The sequence below is a fragment of the Cynoglossus semilaevis genome, chromosome 10 (assembly GCF_000523025.1).
Source record: "Cynoglossus semilaevis isolate Cse_v1.0 chromosome 10, Cse_v1.0, whole genome shotgun sequence".
NCBI lineage: Eukaryota > Metazoa > Chordata > Actinopteri > Pleuronectiformes > Cynoglossidae > Cynoglossus > Cynoglossus semilaevis.
In genome coordinates, this window is record NC_024316.1 from 7,163,070 (window position 1) to 7,179,810 (window position 16,741).

A 16,741-nucleotide genomic window follows, 5' to 3' on the forward strand; every position below is an offset into this window, starting at 1 on the left:
CAAACAAAAGAAACATATTAAATAAAATGTAAAAACTTGTAAAAGCACGACTGAGAGAAATACGGACAGAAAGACGGAAGTGCTGTGATTGGCAGAGTGGCACTCAACGATGACGCGTACTTCTTTGTGATTGGCTAAATCGTAGGGTCAAAGTTTAGCCCACTGCTAGCGCTGACGTCCACTTCTGCACCACAATGGCGTCGCTGACGGCAGATATGCAGAAACACCGGCCCGTTTCTGTAACATCACCTAAAAAACAAAGCAAGATGTTGACTCAAAGGAGGGTTAGACTTCTGGACAATGGTGTGCTTTTAATGCTGTCGTTTGCAGCAATGCTGCACTGTGCTCTTGCTGACGGGAAAACGTTGGTTCTACTGGACAACCTCAACATTAGAGACACCCATTCAATGTTCTTCCGTAGTCTGGCAGGTAGATTCACGATTCGTAATATTTTCATATCACACATTTCCTCTCTATAATGCTGAGGTTTATTCGTGTTTTTCATTTGTGTCTCTTGGAGGAATATATACCGACTGTGGGTCTGTATATATTTACATAGTGGTTTACATGCTGCAAATCAAAGCTTGAGCTAGCTTAGCTTGAGCTAGCTTAGCTACCGTGTTTGCAACGTCTGGTCAAACTTTCTTTGCGAATCACATTAATTTGCGCTCGGCAAGTAATTCATAATTAAATTAGTGACTATTGTGTTTTAAATTATCTAATCTCCTTAAAAACATCTATACATTTATTGTGGAGAAAAGTACTTAACGGCAATTAATTCCCAGTTTTTTTGGACATACGTTTTTTTAATGTGTTTTTGTGCATTTTAATGGACAATATAACTATAATAAGACATAATTTAGAATCATGTGTTAAAGCACGACAGACACACGTGTAAGGTATAGTCCTATTCTTAAAGCGAAACTTTTTTTGAGTAAGTTAACAATGTCCCCAACGTAACGTGGTTGAAACTTCCTGAGAATGATACATGATAAACACGATTGAGAAGACTTTAATGTGGTGTTAATGGAATAATACACAGCTACATTTTTGTGCATAGGGTTGTGTAAAATTTGGATTTGTATAGTTTATAGTGTAGATGTCCCTTACTTATTTATTAAAAAGGTGTTCCTGTGATCTTGTGCCACTGATAATGTACTTCATTTTTCAGATCGTGGATTTGATCTCACTTTCAAGACCGCTGACGATCCTTCTCTATCCCTAATAAAATATGGCCAGTTCCTGTATGACCACTTAGTCATCTTTTCACCATCTGTTGAAGGTAAATTTAATGCTCATGGTAGAACCAATTGATCTGTTGAATTGCTTAAGAGTTTCTTTCTAGAAAGTTGTAAATTATGTTTGTTTGTTTTTATATATATATATATATATATATATTTTTTTTTTTTTCCCCACAGACTTTGGAGGGAATATTAATGTGGAGACCATTACATCTTTCATTGATGGTGGAGGAAATGTCCTGGTTGCTGCAAGTTCAGATATCAGTGAGTTAGTTTCTACAGCCTTACTTTATTGATCATTGAACAAATCCAAGCAGGGGTTCACAAAGATGCTCATCATTTATTTCTTGATTTAACAGGTGATCCTCTGAGAGAACTGGGCAGCGAGTGTGGCATTGAGTTTGATGAGGAGAAAACTGCCGTTATTGACCATCACAACTACGATGTCTCAGATCCTGGAGAGGTAACAAAATTAAGCTGTTTAATTTGCTTCAAAAATGCAATCTTCAGTCCTACTCATTTTATAAAACATTTTATTCATAACCTACTTTTTTTAGCACACTCTAATTGTTGCTGACCCTGAGAACCTGCTCAAAGCTCCCACTATTGTCGGAAAACCCACCAACAAACCGGTTTTATTTAAGGGCGTTGGGTAAGCCGAATTTAATCAATGTAGTTAATTTAGAAATACTATATATAGAAATACTATATATAAGTGTATAATGTAAAATACTTCATTTTGAAAGGGGCTGAAATATTCACTGAAAAGCAATTAATGTTGCACTATTTTTTACCAGAATGGTAGCTGACCCTGAAAACCCTCTAGTCTTGGACATCCTCACTGGCTCTTCCACATCTTACTCCTTCTTCCCAGACAGACCAATTTCTCAGGTAACATAACCTGCATATATATCCTTATTTTGTAATCACCACATTTTCACATTGTTTAGGTTATTTTTATCAATGTATTTTTCTTCCTCAAGTATCCCCATGCTGTCGGCAAAAACACATTGCTCATTGCTGGGCTTCAGGCCAGAAACAATGCCAGAGTGGTTTTCTGCGGGTCTCTGGAGTTTTTCAGTGATGCCTTTTTTAACTCAGCTGTGCAAAAGGCCACACCGGGATCTAAGAGGTAGGCATTGCTGTTCAACACAACATGTCTGATTTAAAAAGAAAAAAAAAGGTTTTGTTCTGTTAAGGTTCTTTAAGTATTTTCTGATTAACATAATAGTGCTGCTTAAATATGTTGACAGATTAAAATGTGATTTGAGACCAATCTGGACATTCTTTCTTAGTGTTATGATTAGGATTTATTTGGATTGACTTTTTTTAGTACCATTAAAATACTGTCCAGATTATGAATGAAGACCTTTACTCTGCCATTGTCCTTTTAGACATGAGAAAACAGGGAACATGGAGTTGGCAGAGGCTCTGTCTCGCTGGGTGTTCAAGGAGGCTGGAGTTCTTAGGGTGGGAGCTGTTACCCACCATCCTGTGGGAGAAACCACTCCCCCAGCAGCATACACCATCACTGATCTTGTGGTGAGTTGATATGAATATTGCAGCCAACAGTTCTTACTGTACCCATTTGATTTTTTTTAAAGGCTAAGGTGTAGATTTGTCAGCAATTTTTCTTAATTACTGTTTTACATGTTCTGCATACACAGGAATACAGCATTGTCATTGAGATGCTGTCCGAGGGCCGCTGGGTTCCCTTTGATGGAGATGACATTCAACTGGAGTTTGTGAGGATTGATCCCTTCGTAAGAACTTACCTCAAGAAAAACGGTATGTTTTTTTACACATACTCTGTAAATGTGTTGATTGCATTACAAAGATTTTATTCTGAACTGCTTTAAGTAAATCATGTGTTTGATTTCTATCAGGAGGAAAATACAGTGTTCAGTTCAAGTTGCCTGATGTGTACGGAGTCTTTCAGTTTAAGGTGGACTACAACAGACTGGGATACACACACCTTTACTCCTCTACCCAAGTAAGTTAAAATAGACTGTGTTTACTCGCATGTAGCTTGTGCATGCACAAAAAGACAAATTATGTGACAATAATAAAATCAACACTGGATTAATTTGTACAAATGTTTCTTCGCCACAGGTGTCAGTGCGCCCCCTACAGCACACTCAGTACGAGCGCTTTATCCCCTCAGCTTTCCCGTATTATGCCAGCGTCTTCTCTATGATGACAGGTCTTTTCATCTTCAGCATAGTTTTCTTGCACATGAAAGAGAAGGAGAAGTCAGACTAAATTAGAGGAACAACAGGGATGTGAAAAATGAGATTATAAATTTGAACTTGTGAAGAACTTAAATTGAGTCTTTGACTGCAGTCTTGGGTAACAATACAGTGTCTTTTTATTTGTTTGGGGTCTGAAGGCAAAGGGTGATCCTGAGTTTTTTTTTAATTTCTGCTATGAAATAATTTAAAGACCTGTCCATGTTCTGATGTTAGTGTTTTTATAAAGTTGCTTTACGTTGACAAAAGTATCGAAGTCAAGCACTTGTCTTGGGCCATAAGTGAATCCAGAAAAGATTGACACTAGCTTCAAAAATCACAGTAATTAATTGTAGTGACCTCATGCACTGAAAATGCCATTTTGTTTCTGATATGGATGGTTTCCAATAAAATCTGGAGTCTTCATAATAAAGTACTGACATTCCACTCAGTAAAGAAAGACTTTTTATGTGTGTCAGTGCACTAACAAAATAGACTAATAGAATAATTACGCACACGTTATTGTAAATAAAATAGTCTTTATTGTCATTGTAACACTGGGGTACAATGAAATTGAATAGCATTATAGTGACAATAATTGCATGCTTTATATAACTAATATTATTATTATTATTAATAGTATAGTACTAATAGTATTATTATGCTATTATTATTCATCCTTATGATACGAAATGTGACAAAATGTATCGTTTTAAAGCTATGTGCGTAAACGAAACGTACTGCTTCTTCAACTAAAAAGATCTGAAACCTGCAATTAAGATCAAAGAACCATCAGTGAGATGTAGTGACAGATTTTTCTTCCCAACAGTTATGTTATTTTAAAAAAAGACCAACATTAAGAAACAGTTTCTATTAAAACAAACGGAACGTAAAGCAGGACAAACTTAATTAAAATTTAATGGATAAATACCAATAGGCTGCCAAAGCCACACGTACTAAATTAGAAGTTAGTTAGTAATTCGTTTTATCGATAATGTTTTAATTACACAGTTTATGGTTTTATTTTAACCAAACAATCAACACTTTTATTTTATGACGAAGTACGGATTGTAGTTTTATGGTTTTATTTTAACCAAACAATCAACACTTTTATTTTATGACGAAGTACGGATTGTAGTTTTGCGCAGGCGCACTGGGGCCTCCGATGACGTCGCCTGCTGACTTTAGGTTAACAGCACAAAAAGTTAGACGTAATTAGCTTTTTTAAAAAATGCTTTAAACTACTTACATTTTAAACACTTTAAAATATGGATTTGAAACAAACCGTTGATAACGTAATGTATTTAAGAAGGTAAATAAATCGTTTTTGACTTCCGAAGTTCCAGTCCAGCCCCGGCGGCTAACTAGAAAAAAAAAAGTCAGACGGCTGCGGCTAAAACGTAAGCGAAGCTAAAACGGAATTAGTAGAAAGGAGTTAACACATCGTAATGTGTCTGTTTATATGCTTGCTTTAATATAGCGGCACTGTCAATAAGTGACAGTGAGACGTACGGTGTTAGGGTTGTTAAAGCAGTGGGACAATATCATGTCAGCTAGCCTGTGTTAGCTTTAGCAAAAGAACATAGCTGGGCACAGCTTTGAGACAGTCAGCTGACAACCTGCTGTAAGCTGCCAACAGAAACAACAGCAGCAGCAGTGATGGACCAGCTCAAAGTCAAGGATCGCATACTGGAAAACATCTCCTTGTCTGTTAAGAAGGTAGGACCTGTTTCCTGTTAGTCGGAACGTTTCGTTATTGAATCGGTTATAAATAAGAATTTTTCACGTGTTTATGTGCTATGGCTAACGATAGGTCGTCTATTGTCTGTAAAGAGCGGGGTAACTTTAAACTCGTGTAAGGGGAGACAGACACTGTAGGGCCTTGTCCTCATTGTCATGAAACATTACGTCTGGTTTTCTTCTGTCAAGATGTAGTATCCATTTGGAGAATGGTGAACAATTTTTCAGAACATCCCTACCCTTGTTTGTTCACTGCGGCATGTGTGCTGTCATAGACACCCACTGCAGCAAAGGTGTCAAAGGAGCATTCCCTATGATTGATTCTACGTGAAAGTTTGAATAATTTAACATTTTTAATGATATTTCACAGCGTCTGAAAAGTATATGTATTTTTTTTCCATTTCCCAGGATCAAACTCATATTTTTGTTTACATCAGGATGGGGTCCTCACTAGAAGCTGCCATGATGGATCACCATCTTTTTCCGCTTGCCCACTGTGGATAAACCAATAATCTTGTTTTTTAATAAAAATTGCATTCCTATCTTCTTTTTTTTATATCGTGGAATCAATTTATATTTATATTTTTGCAGAAAATAGAGAATCGGTTCTTTTGCCAATATTATTTTAACACAGTTAATGCCAAAGTTTTTGAGACACAAGATGGCCCGTTACTTTTTTAGAATTTAACATTAAATGTTTAATATTGATCTGCTTTATTTCAACTGCATACAGATATATATAGTTTCTGTGCATTTATATGCAACATAATTACATGTTTTCTCTAAGTGGAAAAACAGGCACCACATACAGTACATGTTCTTATTTGTATTCTTTTTAATCTGTTAATATCCAAAGGAATTGACATTAGTTGTCCTGTGCTCTTTTGGTTAACTGAAATGTGTCTGGCTGTGAGAGTGGGAGGTTTTTTTTCTTTGACAAACATTACTTAGTCAAATTCCAGTTCAACAAGATGCCTATGGTGTCTTTGTAAAGAGGAAATGATCATGTGGTAATAAAGAGTTTTCGCTTATTTTATTCTGTATGCTAGTAACCCAGTCAATGCTAGTACATTGGGTTTGAAATGAGTAAGTAACAATTGAAATGCAAAACAGCCTCTTAAAAAACAACTGTGTCCATATGAGTTAGAAACAATTTGTCAGGGAAAAACAACTACCAGCAGTATGTATGAGCACAGTGGAATATCACAACACATTTAGGTCAGCAGCTTTTCACTGTTTTGCCCTCAAGGCCTTGGTGACTTAATTTATGTTTTTCCTTGTAAGATTACTGTCTTAATGTTAATTCTCTTCCAGTGTTCCCTTCACATAGAGTCCAGTACATTTTGCATGCAGAATTAATTATCATCTATAGTTTATTTTTATTTTATATAAAGTGTTGGATGTGCAGTAAACATTACTTTGAAATATCATGCTTTTAAAACTATTACATTTTTGGCACAAATATTTTGGGTTAATTTAGAAGACCCAGTCTCAGTTGAATAATAGGATCAGATGTTGGTGTTTGCAAAATTAAGCTACTATCATTAGGAATGAACTAGTTGTCTGTGGGAGCTTTTTAAAAACTGTACAGTTACTTACATGTTTTGGTTTGGTCAATAAAAATTATTGACCAAACTACTTCAACTTTGTAAATGTAAATTTAAACTCTACAACCTACAAACACATTTAAAAGTCACATTGTAGCAACTTTGTAACTGGAAATTGTGCAATCATTTTTTGCAATGTCTGCAGTTGCAGAGCTACTTTGCAGCTTGTGAGGATGAGACTCCAGCTATCAGAAACCACGACCGTGTTTTGCAACGCCTCTGCGAACACCTTGATCATGCCCTGCTCTATGGGTAAGAGTCTCTTGGCCCAAGAAAGACAAAATGTTTTAAAGTATACCCAGTGCTTCACCAATATCAAATATCTGTCCATTATTGGAGGTGTCAGGTCAGTTTTGATCAAGGATGGACAATTAAGTCCACAAAGGTCTGCTGTGGCTGCAGGTTTTTGTTCCAACCATGCAGCAGCACACCTGTCTTGACTTATTTAATCAACTGCCATGAGTCTTCAGACAGCTGATTGGTCAGTCAGTGTGTTCTGGATAGGTTGGAAGAAAAACCTGCAGCCACAGCGGCCCTCTGTGCCCAGGTCTGGTTTTGACAGTGATTATGTGTTTGGAACATGTCTGCCTTCAGGACCATGCATGTGATATTGTTTTCACCATTGCAGGCTGCAGGACATCTCATCAGGCTACTGGGTGTTGGTCCTTCACTTCACCAGGAGAGAAGCTGTTCGACAAATAGATGAACTGCAACACATAGCAACCCACCTGGGTCGAAGTAAGACATCTCCAATGCAGTTGTGCACAGTCAAGGGTTAAAAGAGCATCAGGAATAATTCATTGAATCATCCTGCCTCTGTAGAAAAAGAACTCATGTGTTGTGTTCAGGTCGAGCCTGGTTATACCTTGCCTTGAGTGAGAGCTCTCTGGAAAGTTACCTGCGCCTTTTCCAGGAAAACCAAGGATTATTGCACAAGTATTACTTCAAGTATGTTATTTAGACTCTGTTATAGGTTTGTGATCAAACTTAAAAACACTTTCTTATACATAACATAAACATCAATCTTATACTTGTTTCTCCTTTACAGGAATGCACTAGTTTGCAGTCATGACCACCTCACTCTTTTCCTCACATTGGTGTCTGGCCTCGAGTTCATTCGCTTCGATCTGGAGCTGGTTAGAAACTGTTTAATTGCTGTAATAATTCAACATGTCCTTAACATCTTTGTAACATTCTTGTGGGGTCGTGTCTGTTCAGGATGTGCCCTATTTGGACGTGGCCCCCTACATGCCAGAGTACTACAAACCACATAACCTCCTGGACTTTGAAGAGAGGCTGCCCAGTTCTGACAGTCTATCATTACACTCCTTTACTTCCCTGACATCCACCAACTTGGAGTGGGACGACAGTGCCATAGCCCCCTCTAGTGAAGGTAAGGCATGCAGTGTTTTTCTTGCAATGGAATATGATGTTTGCATAATTGAAGGCTTTTACATATCTTTGGAGAGCAGCAGAAATGGTTTGTTTTTGCTGAAAGTGGACTTTTAATTAATGTGATGATGTGATGTATTATTTGAGGAAATACAGTTTAAAGGACAGCTGCATATTATTACATTTAATACCCAGGGCTGTGCTATGCCCAACCAATGTTCCATTTTTTTGTGTCTATTCTGTATGTGATGTCAGTTATTGTATGCACTGACTGCCATTATCTAGACCACACTTTTCTGTTAATATGCTGCTAAATGGTTACATTAGAAACATCAGCCTTTAATTGTTGATTTCTGTTGCAGTTGACTTAAGTCCACGGACTGTTCTAAGCCAAAGGTTGTGTGGATCAGAAATGACGTTGAACCTAAAAGGCTATGATGAGTCAGACGCACCATAGTGAATCGGATTAAATGAATCATACTGTATCATGTGCGTTAGATAGTGTTCTCAGTGTGGTCAGTTGAATGCTTTCCCCATGTCCGACCACACCATGCTGCATTAGTTCTTCTTTTTGTTCGTGTGTCACCTTGTGTGTTTCTCAACCCATTCGGTCATTTTGATTTTCACGTTTTAATTTTTTTTTTGTGTGTGTGTGTCATGACCCATCTCTTTATTCTCAGTACATCTCTCTAATGTTAAATGTTATCCTTCCTTTTTTTAGATTATGATTTTGGTGACATCTTCCCTGTGTTGCAGTCATTGCCAAGTGCAGACTGGGAAGGTGGGACATTGGTCAACCACTTCCTCCCTCCTCTTTTTACTCTCGCTATGTTGCATGATTTTTCCAGTGTGTGCTTATTTATTGCTAGTCACTCTATTAGACATGTTTTCTATAAAATGTAGCTCCCTGATGGAAATTAAGGTTTAAGGACAGTCACAGAATAAAATGTTTGACATATGAAAGTTTCAGCTGTCCCAGTGTTTTATGGTGTCATTTTTTTTAGATATTAGTTTTGATGACTGTAATTATTAATTTACTGGATATAATGAAGATTTAATTGGATTTGATTAGCCTGATTGTGCTAACAGGTTTTATTTTAACCAATGTGAACCAGAACAGAAACAGCAGTTATTTGCAGAAATAAGTTTGAGAAACCTTTATATAATTATACATTTTCTGATGGGATTGTGTTTATGTGCAGTGTTGTTTCATGGGAACTGTTATCTTTACTCACTGCATGTGTAACTCACATGGCCTTGTCATTTTTCACAGCCAGATAAATGCTTGAAGCAGTTGGTACTCACCTTGTCCAGTTTGTCCAGTACAATGTATATCTGCCTGTGTCATGTTTTCTTATTGTCTGCTGTTTGTGTTTGGTGTATGGCACTGGTGATGGTTCACTTCAACAGATGTGTGGTGTAAAAATATAAAAAAAAAACAAGTAGCACCTTCTGCCTCTTCTGGCTGATGTTGTTCATAGTCATTCTGTTAAAGCCACATCAGTTATGTTCAACCAAACCCAGTGTCAATGCAATAAAAGCTGCTACTTGATCAAACAAGTAATGTCCCAGGGGTTGGACGTTGTGCCTCTCCGACCCTGCAGGGACATCTAGTCAGCACTTCTGCCCCTAACCCAGTGTTGGAGGTTGTTAAAGGAAAACACAGGTTTTGTTGCATGGCTTCATTGACCTAATAATGAGTGATAGATACATGTGTTGTAGGACTAGTGTACAACAACTTCAACCATTTAATTCAAATTGGCCAAATTTTTCCCACCAGAGAAACAAAACCCAAGTGTTCTTCTTTGGCTGTTTAAAAAGAAGTGATGTTCACTGCTGACCTGAATTTAAAACTGTTTTGTCTTCTGGTTCACAATGTTAGAAGGTGACCTGACTGACCAGGCCAGCTGTCCACGATCCAGTGGTTCTGATCCGCAAACTGTCATTAGTGACAGAGTGGTCCTTTGTACCAGCGCTGTCAAGGTTAAAGCAGCAGCCCATCCCTCTCAACACAGCCCCACCTACAGACACAACCCCTTCAACGAGGACTCGGACACTAACACCACCAACACTTCAGCCGACGTCACTCCAGTTCATGTGGCCAATTGCCATAATAGCAACACTGGAGAGGACACAGAGAACACCAGCAATGACCTGGAAGTTATCAGGTACGATGGCAAACCCTCTAGGAGTGTGTTCACATTGTTAACACCAGAAATGATTGAACCTGTCATTAAGGTTTGGAAAACGAAAGGATGTACTTTAAAAAAAATGAATCCTGACATGTTTTAGCTGTGTAGCCTTCACTGTTTGTCCATTAACAACAGAACCTAAAATGATGTTTTTTAAGTAATTATACAATGCATTTGTGAACTTAACAAAATGTATTCTTATTGAACTTGGAAATGTTTTTTTTTTAATTATTTAGGATTTCATTTCATATTTATTTTATATAGTTCGTTTACAGCGAAGCAGATTTGTCTGTGGCAATACCACTGTCCATGTCTTTTACATGTTCTATTATTAAAACTGATAAAATGCATATAAACAATAACTTCTTACAGGATAGCCAGAAGAAGGAAATCTTCCAAGAAGCGACGAGGAAAGGGCTCAACAGATTCCAGCAGCAGCATTCACAACTCCTTCTCCTCTGATCACATGGAAATGGACAGCACTCTCCTGGCCTCCGAGGATGTGGACTCGTTGAACTGCACTCTAGTTTATGTGGATAGTGAGGGCGGTTTGAGCAGAAGCAGGGTCGGGTCAGAGACAGTGGAGGAGGGAGATGAGGATGAAGGAGAAGGCCTCTTGCGTCTCCCGGAAATGAGTGACACATCCATGGACAGTGTGGGCCAACCACTCAGAGAGGTCATAGACAGGTTTAATGGAGTTTTGGATAAGGAGGAACCGTGGGAGCCCACAGAAGAAAAGCAGGAGGGGGAAACTAAATCCAATGACCAGAAACCTGTGCCTCCGGCTCAGCAGCCCTTTCGAGAGGACTCAGGGGGCAAGCCCCCTGACCCCGTATCGGGGCCGACGCCTCACTCCCCTCTGGTCAACGGCTCACAGTTTCTGCAGACCCCTCCGTCCTGCGCTTCCCCCAGCAGTCCAGACTCTGCTCCCGCAGGTGGTGGCTGCTATGACACTTCAGAGCATGGCCAATCACAGACTGTTTCAGGTGGCCATGAAGATGAAAGAGAAGCAAAAACGCAAACAGGACAAGAACTCCTCGTGAAGGAAAAGGATGATGACGTCCAAGGCGAGGGTCCAGACCAGAATAAAACGAATGCAAAAAAAACACAGCTGCATGAAGAACAGCGTAGTCCTTCAGAAACATCTCACCCTGCAGAGTTTAGGTATGATGATTCTTTAGAAGACTTTGAGTTTGGTATTGTGATATTGTTGTTGTTGTTTTTTTGTTTGTTTGTTTTTTACATTTTTAACCAGCTGTACTGTTGATGTTTCAGGGTGGACAACAATCACCTGCTTCTTCTTATGATCCATGTGTTCAGAGAGAATGAAGAGCAGCTCTTTAAGGTAAGGGCACAAAAACTCACTGGACTGTTTTCATCATGTGAACTATCCATAATGGCAGCATATATTATTTTAAATTCAATTGTCTGAGCTAATAAATAATAGAATACTTTGGCATAACTAAATGTTAATGTTTGTTTTGCATTTTGTTAGATGGTGAGGATGAGCACAGGTCACATGGAGGGAGACCTGCAGCCACTTTACCTGCTCCTCACTGACTGTTACATCTACCTGCTGAGGAAGGGTAGGTGCTGCAGACACTGATTTTGTCACTTGCGACATGTTTATAGAAATAAATGTTGAAATGAATATGAATTGCTTCTTGGCGTTGAAAGTACTTGTGCTGCAAGTTCCCAGAAGATCCCAGATGGGAGAATACTTTCAATTCTGCTTTTATCGATTCTCTACATTATAGACAAGAAATACAGGATATAGAAATGGTTTTAGGCACAGCTCATGACTGCAGACCTCAAAAAGTCAAAAAGACTAATTGATTTATCATTTATTTACAGGTGCTGCAGAAAAACCCTACACAGTAGAAGATGCTGTGTCTTATAATGAGTTGGACTATCTTTCAGTAAGTGTCGTGTTTAAACAGTTCGCCATGGTCTCACATTTACACAGAGGAAGTTAAAGAGAGGTTTTTCTTTTGTTTTAGGTGGGTCTCGACCAACAGACTGTGACATTGGTTTGCACCAACAGGCGAAGAAAATTCCTGTTGGACACAGCTGACTGCTCACTGACAATGTGAGTCTGATCTTATGGTTTTTCCTTCCTGATAATAACAACTCTGTTTTGCTGTTCATATGCAGCTGTTTGTTTTTTCATGTTTGGTCTCGTGTGAAGAACCAACACGTGAAATCCACAGTTGACATTTATACTTCACTTTTCTTTTTAAATACAGCTGGTTCCTGTCTGTGTTGAAATCAGCCATGGTGAAAGGTTGTCGTGAGCCTCCGTACCCCCTAGTTCTGACTGATGCAACTATGGAAAAACTGGCTCTGACTAAGTTTGTTTCCCAGGAATCTCACTGTGAGGTAAATGGATGGACAAACAGCTTAAATCTTTGTGCAACTTTGCTTCTGTGTTCATAATGGTGCTTTTAATGGTGGTGTCATATTGCATTGCTGATTATAGACTTTTGCATTATACACATTATCTGTGACACACTATAGGTTATACACATTACATTTGCTTGTATTTGCAAATGATAAGAAGTGTACACACATTATAGCTGGGCAACCATTATTATTAACTCTTGCTTTTCGTAGGTTTCAGAAATTTCTATTCATCTTTATTCACTGGTCCACTGGGAAGATCCCATGGACATGGTGTTGTCTCCTCAAAGTGGAACACCTGGAGGTCATTCCTCTACAAAGGAAGGGACTCTGCAGTACTGTTCAGGAACCACCTACCTGGGCAAAGAGCTGTGGAAAAGCTGCTACCTCATCCTCAGGTATGAGCCAGCTGGTAATAAGTTACCATTGGTCTCATAAAGAGTTTTTAAATCTAATTTTAAGTGACTTTTTGTAATGTTCTGTAAAAGATAATGTTCTCATTTTTATTCTTGTCTTTCAGCAAAGGGATTCTTTTCCTGTATGCAGAAAAAACTGACATGATACCTCTGCTGTCCATCACCATGGGGTAAGATTCCATTATCAGAAAGATAATAACAGAGTTTCAGTATTGTTCCAAAACATTTGAGCGATAACAACTACATTTTCACACATTTTTCAGCATGTAAATATGTATACAGTTTATTTTCCATTTTATTTTTATTTAGGTGTAGTATTATTTTAATATTTATTTTATCCTTTTCTATTTTATTTTATCTTTTTTTTTCCGCTTTGGTGCGATCGGGGCTAATTGCAATCATCATTTCACTGACAAATAAAGGCATCTTGAATCTTGTTACTGTGAGCAGAGGGGAGCACTGTGGAGGCTGCAGACGTTCCAACAGCACAGAACGGCCCCACGCCTTCCAAGTGATTCTGGCAGAGCGCCCACCACTGGAGCTCAGCGCCAACAATGAGCAGGACATGGCCGACTGGATGCAGCTGCTCTGCCAGTCTGTGTCTAAAGGGGTGAGGAGTCTTTCCTGCTACATTTCTTTGCCAAAGGTTTTTGTTGTTCCCTTTAGGTTGTTGGTGCACAACATCAGTGTGGATGGATTTTAGCAATAATGACCAGCAGGGTCTTCCTTTCAGGTCATCCCTCAGGGTGTGGCCCCCGCCCCATGTATCCCATGCTGTTTGGTGTTAACAGACAGAAAACTGTTAACTTGCCATCAGGACTGTCAGACCAGCTTTTTCCGTTCTCTGGGCAGCGCTGATATCTGTGATGTCATCGCTGTCAACCTGGAGGATGAAAAGGAGTACTGTGTCATTGTGAGTAACTTTTTTGTTTTTGTGCTGGGGGTTAGCTAAAATTTTTGTTTAGCATTTTTGGATTTTTTAGCGATCACACAAAACGATCCCCACAATTACTGGACATTAACAGTTGGTAACAGTTAGTAAGTATTACTATTCTAAGAAGTCCTCTCATTTCTATGCACATGTACAACAAAACTTTTGTTTGTTGTAGTTTTACTTTTTAGGTCAGGTGTCTGAGGTAGGATTTTACAAGGAAGATTAAACAGTACTAACCTATTTCTGTGGATAATAAACTCTAATCTTTCTAAAGAAATTCTGTGCCTATTAAGTGTTTTGGTGGTTATTGAAGTAAAATAATGGCATTTAATCTATGGTCAAACTACTTTGGTGCACATTGTAACATGGTTTATCTGGTTGTTAGGAGTTTGCAGCCGATAGGACCCAGTTTCTCCCGCCGTGGGTCTTATACTTCAGCAGCTGTGATGAGAGAAATCGATTGCTGCAGGCCTTAGAAACCACATGGAAGGACATATTTCAGGTCAGAAGACGCAGGGAAACTCAATAAAAATGCATTTATTCCACCAGTGTATATTTGTGGCGATAAACTCAAATGTACATACATCTTAAAACCTCAAGTTTTCTTGCTGTCCACAGGTTGACCTTCCCCACAAGGTGGTGTCCGATCTGTCAGTGCAAAAGCGTTGTAGTGAGGCCCTCGGCCTGATGAAAAGTGCCTGGCAGAGGGCAGACAGTCTGGCCAGAGGCAGAGCCCAGCGTGAACCGTGGTGCTGACGGAGCCACATGTATGTGAGGACACACAGGACTATGTTTGGGTAGCCTGACTCTGACGGGACTTAAACAGGACAAAATTCTCAGTGACACAGTGATGGAATGTTTCTATTGGAGGAACATCCAGAAGACGTAGAAAGGTGTAAGGCACATTATGTTTGCACAGATGCATCAGTAAGACATTAGTTTTAAAAAGAAAATGAATCGACTTCCAGCTGAATGAAGACATATTCTATTTAAAGGTAGATAAATGCAGGCGATGGTTTCTGCCCTAGGCTGGGTTCCAAAGTATCGAGTACCAGACGATCTATGTGACTGTACACTGTGGCTGTACATGTGACAGTGTTACGACACAAATTAAAGCGTATAATATTATTAATTATAGTATAATTATTATTTAAACAACTGATTTCTATTACTTTATAACAATTTCTGCTTTGTACCTGCTGAATACACTGATCATCAGTGTATGGAGAGAGATAGATTTGCTGAATGGCACACTGATTTGTGTTATGGAAAAAAAAAAACTTTTTAACAAATATTTTAGCCCCAACCCACTGACACAAGTCATATTTAAGCAGTTGGTGGGTAATTCAATTTAAATGTTGCATTAAATTAAATAATCTGAATCAGTGATGAATATTGATACAAACACTAAATAGAAGTGGGAACGATCCGTGACCAGGTTCTATGCACAAGTGTGATAACAGTATTAAGGTTTTTGATGTCTCTGCTTCTTCCATAATTCTTGTAATATAGTACAGTACATATCAAATAAGCCATATATGAATGAAGCAGGTGTTGTTTTTTTTCCCTTGCCTATGAAAAATACAATCCCTTTATATTTTGTTTACTATTTAAAAATCTGGTTTGTGACTTTAAACCAAACCCCAGGTGACTGTTTCCCAAACCTGGTCTGTAGGGCCTTGTAGGCAGGAATAACAACACATACAACACAACTAGCTTTGATTTCTTCACCTGTCCTAGGTGGGATAAGTCTGCTTAGTACATATAGAAGCCTAAATCTCATTATTTATGGGTCTGATATATGGTTGTATTTTGGAGCTTTTTTTTTATTAGATTATTCTTTCCTCCATACAGCGTTAACAAGGATCAGTAAGGATAGTATGATAACTCATGTATTCTACGCTTTGTTACATAGGTTTCTTCTGTTTTTCTAAATTTCTTATTTCTCAGCTTAAAGGTTGATCAATATAAAAAAAAAGATTCTAAAAAATGAAAGATTTTCCTTTTTTTACACTTTCATCTGCTGGATGGAGGTTTCCATGCATACTTGCACATCAATTTTGTTAAATGGTACAAGTGTAGTTTTACTTATATTGTGATAAATACTTCAATTACTATTAAGAATATCTGTTTACTTTATTGACTGGGAGTTGAGGCAGAATTTTATTTCTTGCTGCCCCTCGGCCTCAGGGCCTACTGCTAGCGGCTAATGGCATTAGCAGATTGTGCATCCTAACGTGTGACTACTTGGCTAGCTCAGACAAGCCTGACCAACCAACCAGAGCGAGTGATGCACTCATGTTCCTGGGAAACACATAGATTTAAGTGCCCTACCTAAAGCAATTTTTTCCCCTTTGCGTTCGTGCAAATTAGTTGCACTTCCTACATATAACCTCTTGGGTGCAGTGTTTTTCTGTATTTGAGCTGAACAGGTTTGTTAGCCGTTTATCCAGTGACAGATGAGCACATTCTTTTATTGGGTGTTGAAGTTGGCACAGTCATGAGGAATACACAGTAGTTACTGAAAAAACATGCTTTGTCAGGGTATTTTTCATTGGGTATTATAACAGAATGTAAATTACACTTAGCAA

The 16,741-nt window shown here is 38.5% G+C and overlaps 2 protein-coding genes across 4 annotated transcripts; both read left to right on the forward strand.

Annotated features, from left to right (window-relative positions):
• Positions 1 to 164: 164 nt before the first annotated feature.
• ddost (dolichyl-diphosphooligosaccharide--protein glycosyltransferase subunit (non-catalytic)) lies at positions 165 to 3,916 on the forward strand. The gene is made up of 11 exons (XM_008318452.3): positions 165 to 429; positions 1,172 to 1,282; positions 1,419 to 1,505; positions 1,601 to 1,704; positions 1,799 to 1,893; positions 2,039 to 2,132; positions 2,225 to 2,373; positions 2,636 to 2,783; positions 2,909 to 3,029; positions 3,128 to 3,234; positions 3,354 to 3,916. Exons 1-11 carry the CDS (start codon positions 195 to 197, stop codon positions 3,501 to 3,503), a joined length of 1,401 nt encoding a protein of 466 aa, XP_008316674.1. The 5' UTR covers positions 165 to 194; the 3' UTR covers positions 3,504 to 3,916.
• Positions 3,917 to 4,064: 148 nt separating this feature from the next.
• Positions 4,065 to 16,667, forward strand: plekhm2 (pleckstrin homology domain containing, family M (with RUN domain) member 2). 3 transcript variants are annotated; one of them, XM_008318453.3, is made up of 20 exons: positions 4,065 to 5,188; positions 6,962 to 7,068; positions 7,445 to 7,554; positions 7,665 to 7,764; positions 7,865 to 7,952; positions 8,035 to 8,209; positions 8,930 to 8,989; positions 10,091 to 10,376; positions 10,773 to 11,564; positions 11,676 to 11,745; positions 11,896 to 11,986; positions 12,255 to 12,319; positions 12,401 to 12,489; positions 12,647 to 12,779; positions 13,014 to 13,198; positions 13,321 to 13,386; positions 13,667 to 13,826; positions 13,950 to 14,129; positions 14,536 to 14,652; positions 14,769 to 16,667. In XM_008318453.3, the coding sequence occupies exons 1-20, from the start codon at positions 5,129 to 5,131 to the stop codon at positions 14,904 to 14,906; spliced, it is 3,072 nt and encodes a 1,023-aa protein (XP_008316675.1). In that variant the 5' UTR covers positions 4,065 to 5,128; the 3' UTR covers positions 14,907 to 16,667. The 3 variants fall into 3 exon arrangements, with proteins under 3 accessions (XP_008316675.1, XP_008316676.1, XP_024915399.1); XM_008318454.3 differs by lacking the exon at positions 8,930 to 8,989; XM_025059631.1 differs by lacking the exons at positions 4,065 to 5,188; positions 6,962 to 7,068 and adding an exon at positions 7,187 to 7,363.
• The last annotated feature ends 74 nt before the right edge of the window (positions 16,668 to 16,741 follow it).

Excerpts from the sequence above, each read along its gene's own strand:
- ddost (XM_008318452.3), top strand. The coding sequence starts at position 195 with ATGGCGTCGCTGACGGCAGATATGCAGAAACACCGGCCCGTTTCTGTA. Across the intron at positions 430-1,171 it reads GTTCTTCCGTAGTCTGGCAG|ATCGTGGATTTGATCTCACT; the intron begins GTAGATTCACGA and ends TTCATTTTTCAG. Across the intron at positions 1,705-1,798 it reads ATGTCTCAGATCCTGGAGAG|CACACTCTAATTGTTGCTGA; the intron begins GTAACAAAATTA and ends TACTTTTTTTAG.
- plekhm2 (XM_008318453.3), top strand. The coding sequence starts at position 5,129 with ATGGACCAGCTCAAAGTCAAGGATCGCATACTGGAAAACATCTCCTTG. Across the intron at positions 11,746-11,895 it reads ATGAAGAGCAGCTCTTTAAG|ATGGTGAGGATGAGCACAGG; the intron begins GTAAGGGCACAA and ends GCATTTTGTTAG. Across the intron at positions 12,320-12,400 it reads ATGAGTTGGACTATCTTTCA|GTGGGTCTCGACCAACAGAC; the intron begins GTAAGTGTCGTG and ends CTTTTGTTTTAG.